The sequence below is a fragment of the Salmo salar genome, chromosome 08 (assembly GCF_965601325.2).
Source record: "Salmo salar chromosome 08, fSalSal1, whole genome shotgun sequence".
Taxonomy (NCBI): Eukaryota; Metazoa; Chordata; class Actinopteri; order Salmoniformes; family Salmonidae; genus Salmo; species Salmo salar.
In genome coordinates, this window is record NC_138298.1 from 43607501 (window position 1) to 43614198 (window position 6698).

The 6698-nt window shown below is 39.2% G+C and overlaps 1 protein-coding gene across 1 annotated transcript in view; it reads right to left on the reverse strand.

Annotated features, from left to right (window-relative positions):
- LOC145881497 (uncharacterized) overlaps positions 1 to 2133 on the reverse strand; it is a 2137-nt gene extending 4 nt beyond the window's left edge. Inside the window, exons 1-5 of the mRNA XM_082978305.1 lie at positions 2108 to 2133; positions 1528 to 1975; positions 776 to 834; positions 421 to 554; positions 1 to 100 (exon numbers count right to left, since the gene is read on the reverse strand). The exon at positions 1 to 100 is cut by the window's left edge and continues 4 nt beyond it. Coding sequence (XP_082834431.1) covers positions 1 to 100; positions 421 to 554; positions 776 to 834; positions 1528 to 1975; positions 2108 to 2133 — 767 coding nt within the window. The remainder of the gene's footprint in view (positions 101 to 420; positions 555 to 775; positions 835 to 1527; positions 1976 to 2107) is intronic.
- Positions 2134 to 6698: the final 4565 nt, after the last annotated feature.

Below are 6698 nucleotides of genomic sequence, written 5' to 3' on the forward strand. Positions count from 1 at the left end.
CTAGCCAGCAGCTGTACCATTAACAGAGCCAAACTGAGAGGCAAGGCAGCCAGAGAGATGGCAGTGGGTCGGGGAGCACTTCCTGATATGTTTGATGACCCTGAAAAGTAGGAAAAACAGAGAAATTGTTCAGTAAATTACAAAAGTGGATTGTCTTTTCATGTTTCTGTTCAAATGTTGACTTTGCTCTTATAGATGTGTATGGTGACAGTGAAACAGGGGTGGACTGGGACCAGAAATTGGCCCTGGTATTTTTAACATATTGACTCATTTTCCCCCCAATTATTAGCCAGATAATTATAATTTTCACCCCCAGAAAAACACGTTAGACAGACCCACTGGGCTGAAAATGGACCAGCCCATCTGGGCATTTGCCCAAAATGCCAGATGGCCAGTCCGCCCCTGGAGATGAATACTTACCAACACTGATACTGCCTGGTAGAATGTTCAGGGAGGTGGAACTGTTGGTGAGAATTGTCTGTGCGCTGCTTGAGCTGGGAACCGAAGACTGCTTGTCGAACACGAGGGTCATGTCGGTAACTACAGATCCACTCCTACTCAGGAGAAGGAGAGAAAATGGACAAACCCTCAGAAATCATCATCATCATCACCAGAATCGTCAAAGTTTTAATGTCATGTGCACAAGTGCATTGAAATGCCTTTTCTAGCAAGCTTTAAACCCAACAATGCAGTAATCAATATCAATGTAGTAGTACAAATAACATAAGGTAGAACAGAAACCTAGTCAATCAGTAATGAGAATTCATACACTTACCTGAATGAGTTGACAATGGAACGACGGAATCCTCGGGTCTTAGCAAAAACCTTGTTCACCTGCATTGAAAGATTAACATAGGATTATGAAAGGTTCAATGAAAACAGGGCCCTTGACGGCATTAATAGAAGCTTTGGTTAAATTGTCTTTCATAACAAATAGACCTCTCAATAGTATTCTTTTTGACTTGGCATGTACGGCTCACTGATGATAGGGGTTTACAGGAGGCATGTACAGGCTCACTGATGATAGGGTTTTACAGGAGGAATGTACAGGCTCACTGATGATAGGGGTTTTACAGGAGGAATGTACTGCTCACTGATGATAGGGGTTTACAGGAGGCATGTACAGGTCTAAAATGGACAATTACATTTATTTATTAAACCTTTATTTAACTAGGTAAGTCAGTTAAGAACAAATTCTTGTTTACATTGATGGCCTACCCCCCCAACCAAACCCTAACCAGGACGACGCTGGGCCAATTGTGCAACGCCCTATGGGACTCCCAATCAGGGCCGGTTGTGATACAGCCTGGAATCGAACTAGGGTCTGTAGTGACGCCTCTAGCACTGAGATGCAGTGCCTTAGACCGCTGCCCTATGATTGTCCCAAAAATGGATTGTCGTAAAAAGTAAAACATGTGTCAAACAGCCTTCCTCCCAAGGAGGTTTCTGTGTGAGAATTGCCAGAACAATCTGAGCTACCAGAAATGTTTTCCACCTACGCTGGCATGGAATTACCCTGATACTTACATTAGTGACCACGTTGGCAGACAGAGTCGTGAACTCTGAAGAGGACGGGTTGGAAAGATCTGAGTTGAACGTCTGGTTGAGACTGAACTGAACCTTCAGGATTCCTTCACTAGAAGATGGAGGGTCAGTTGATGCGACAGCAGGAGTGGTGGTGGTAGCAGCTGCTGCAGGAGTGGTGGTGGTGACAGCTGCTGCAGGAGTGGTGGTTGTGACAGCTGCTGCAGGAGTGGTGGTGGTGGTTGTGACAGCTGCTGCAGGAGTGGTGGTGGTGACAGCTGCTGCAGGAGTGGTGGTGGTGACAGCTGCTGCAGGAGTGGTGGTGGTGACAGCTGCTGCAGGAGTGGTGGTGGTAGCAGCTGCTGCAGGAGTGGTGGTGATGACAGCTGCTGCAGGAGTGGTGGTGATGACAGCTGCTGCAGGAGGAGTGGTGGTGGTGACAACATTAAGTCTGACATTTTAAATAGGAAATTTACTTGAGAAGTATTTTTTTAAACCTTTAATACACAACAAGTTTGCTGCAACTACAGGGGTATGAAATTAACGTCTATAGGCTGATATGGACATAACCCTTTTTTCTGGCTGTAGTGGTAGAATGAGGCTGTGCATCCCCTCAAGACATATAGAACGTGTTTAACCTAATGAAAGGTTAACCACTAAGGAACACACACACACACACACACACACACACACACACACACACACACACACACACACACACACACACACACACACACACACACACACACACACACACACACACACACACAGACACACACACACACACACACACACACAGTGTATTACCTGCTAGCAGGAGGAGAATCATCAGAGGCTTCATATCCATGTCCTTTTATGTCTCTGTAGAGGTGAACCACACAACATCAATCATAAATGAACCCCATTGGATCTTCCATTAACAGCTGTTGAAGGATGATGTCATTGACCAACATTAATTAGAGATTAGTCAATATTCCAAAATCACATGATGTTCATTGATATTCAAAAAAGCAATCCCATAATACTTCCAGTTGTATTAACGGTATCCCTTATGTGTTTACCAGTAGGTGTCTTTTCAGCCTGCTTCCAATGTCTTCAGCCCTCTGCTCTGCTTTCACTGTAGATTACTGTATTATTATTATTATTATTATTATTATCTATTATCATTATTATTATTATCATCATTATTATCATTATCATTATTATTATTATTATTACTGTTATCATTATTATTATTATCGCTATTATTATTATTGTCATTATTAATGTTATCGCTGCTATTATTATGATTGTTATTACAATATTATTATTATTAATATTATTATTGTTAACATTATTATTATTGCTATTATTAATATTAATATTATTATCATTATTATCATCGTTATCATTATCTTCATTATTATTATCAGTATTATTATTATTTCTATCATCATTATTATTATTATTATTATCATCATTATTATCATTATCATTATTATTATTAATATTACTGTTATCATTATTATTATTATCGCTATTATTATCATCATTATTATTATTATTATTATTATTATCATCACTATTATTATCATTATTATTATCGTTATCATTATTATTATCATCATTATTATTATTATTATTATCATTATCATTATTATTATTATCATTATCATTATTATTATTATTATTATCATTATTATTATCATCATCATCATTATTATTATTATTATTATTATTATCATCATTATTATTATTATTATCATTATTATTATTATCATTATTATTATTATCATTATTATTATCATCATTATTATTATTATTATTATTATTATCATCACTATTATTATCATTATTATTATCGTTATCATTATTATTATCATCATTATTATTATTATTATTATCATTATCATTATTATTATTATCATTATCATTATTATTATTATTATTATCATTATTATTATCATCATCATCATTATTATTATTATTATTATTATTATCATCATTATTATTATTATTATCATTATTATTATTATCATTATTATTATTATCATTATTATTATTATTATTATTATTATTTATTTAACCTTCTAAAAGTATAGTACACTACTTAGGCAACCTATTCCATATATACAGTATAGTGCACTGCTTAGGCACCCTATTCCCTATATACAGTATAGTGCACTGCTTAGGCACCCTATTCCCTATATACAGTATAGTGCACTGCTTAGGCACCCTATTCCCTATATACAGTATAGTGCACTGCTTAGGCACCCTATTCCCTATATACAGTATAGTGCACTGCTTAGGCACCCTATTCCCTATATACAGTTTATTTTAATGTAACCTTTATTTAACTAGGCAAGTCAGTTAAGAATAAATTATTATTTACAATGAAGGCCGACACCGGCCAAACTCGGACGAGTGGGACTCCCACTCACGGGCCAGTTGTGATCCAGCCATGATTCGAACCAGTAATTATCTTAAAGTCATTGATTCAGTGTGGTAATTATCTTTAAGTCATTGATTCAGTGTGGTAATGATCTTTAAGTCATTGATTCAGTGTGGTAATTATCTTAACAATGTGAAGTGGAAGTGAGTCCAACCTGTTTCTTTCTCCCCTCCTGAGCCGACCACACCTCCCTTTCATCACTCTCTCTCTCTCTCTCTCTCTCTCTCTCTCTCTCTCTCTCTCTCTCGCCATCTCTATTTCTCTCCATCTTTCTCTCTCTCTCTAAATTGTGAATCTGATTGGCCCTGGTGAAGCTACAACAACAATTCTGCACCACTATAAAAATATGCTGTCAAGCAATCACCTACACATATGGGTTTATACCTATAGCATCCCATTAATAACAGATGGCAACAGTTAACCTACATCTATGGGTTTATACCTATAGTGTCCCATTAATAACAGATGGCAACAGTTAGCCTACATCTATGGGTTTATACCTATAGTGTCCCATTAATAACAGATGGCAACAGTTAACCTACATCTATGGGTTTATACCTATAGTGTTCCATTAATAACAGATGGCAACAGTTAGCCTACATCTATGGGTTTATACCTATAGTATCCCATTAATAACAGATGGAGATTTCAATTGCATAGTTAGGTCTAGGACTACTAATGTCTTGAAATAGGAAGAAAAATATAAATACAATTTGAACAAGCAATCATGACAATCAAATTCACCGAAGCTGCTTCTTACCTGAGAATATCAGAGACGTTGTTTCAGCTAGGACCGCGTGTAGACTACTCGGATGAGAAAGTACGCACCAATAACTTCACCTCTCTTTCTGAGAACTAAAGATGATCAACTCCTGGGCAGCGGGGGGTTTTGTACGATGACGGAAAATGAGACTTGGAATTTTTTTCTAACATGCTGGCCTCGTTTTTCCACTGCCATTCATGAGCGTCAATCACGCCTTTCAATAAAATGTATCCACCTACAAGACCCGCAAAACGACTAACCAAAATCAAAAAGTGACTCTTAGACCACCGTTAACCAAAAACCCCACCCTCAGTGTTATGATGTTTGTTCAAACCCAGATGAAAACAAACAACAAATACAAAGTGAGGGATCAATCACATTTATTTATAAAGCCCTTCTTACATCAGCTGACGTCACAAAGTGCTGTACAGAAACCCAGCCTAAAACCCCACACAGCAATGCAGATGTAGAAGCACAGTGGCTAGTAAAAACTCCCTAGAAAGGCAAGAACCTAGGAAGAAACCTAGAGAGGACCCAGGCTCTGAGGGGTGGGCCAGTTCTCTTCCGGCTGTGCTGGGTGGAGATTAGAAACCTAGAGAGGAACCAGGCTCTGAGGGGTGGGCCAGTCCTCTTCTGGCTGTGCTGGGTGGAGATTAGAAACCTAGAGAGGAACCAGGCTCTGAGGGGTGGAGATTAGAAACCTAGAGAGGAACCAGGCTCTGAGGGGTGGGCCAGTCCTCTTCTGGCTGTGCCAGATAGAGATTTAAGAGTAGGCTACATGTGGCCATCAAGGTCCCATGAACAGGTCAGGGTTCAATAGTCGCAGGTAGAACAGCAGAAAGTGGATCCCGTCTAAAGTTACCTCCGGACAGGGCCAACCAGGCAGGATACCCACAGCCAACTCACTAACAACTATCAGGTCCTAATGTCCTGGTACCCAACTCACTAACGACTATCAGGTCCTAATGTCCTGGTACCCAACTCACTAACAACTATCAGGTCCTAATGTCCTGGTACCCAACTCACTAACGACTATCAGGTCCTAATGTCCTGGTACCCAACTCACTAACGACTATCAGGTGCTAATGTCCTGGTACCCAACTCACTAACGACTATCAGGTCCTAATGTCCTGGTACCCAACTCACTAACGACTATCAGGTCCTAATGTCCTGGTACCCAACTCACTAACGACCATCAGGTCCTAATGTCCTGGTACCCAACTCACTAACGACTATCAGGTCCTAATGTCCTGGTACCCAACTCACTAACGACCATCAGGTCCTAATGTCCTGGTACCCAACTCACTAACGACCATCAGGTCCTAATATCCTGGTACCCAACTCACTAACGACTATCAGGTCCTAATGTCCTGGTACCCAACTCACTAACGACCATCAGGTCCTAATGTCCTGGTACCCAACTCACTAACGACCATCAGGTCCTAATATCCTGGTACCCAACTCACTAACGACTATCAGGTCCTAATGTCCTGGTACCCAACTCACTAACGACCATCAGGTCCTAATGGCCTGGTACCCAACTCACTAACGACTATCAGGTCCTAATGTCCTGGTACCCAAATGTATTGACTGGTTGATGTATTGACTGGTTGATGTATTGACTGGTTGATGTATTGACTGGTTGATGTATTGACTGGTTGATGTATTGACTGGTTGATGTATTGACTGGTTGATTTATTGACTGGTTGATGTATTGGTTGGTTGATTGATGTTTTTTATTTATTTATTTTATTTAACCAGGTAGGGTAGTGGAGAACAAGTCCTTTATTTAACCAGGTAGGCAAGTTGAGAACAAGTTCTCATTTACAATTGCGACCTGGCCAAGATAAAGCAAAGCAGTTCGACAACATACAACACAGAGTTACACATGGAGTAAAATAAACATACAGTCAATAATACAGTAGAAAAATAAGTCTATATACAATGTGAGCAAATGATGTGAGATAAGGGAGGTAAAGG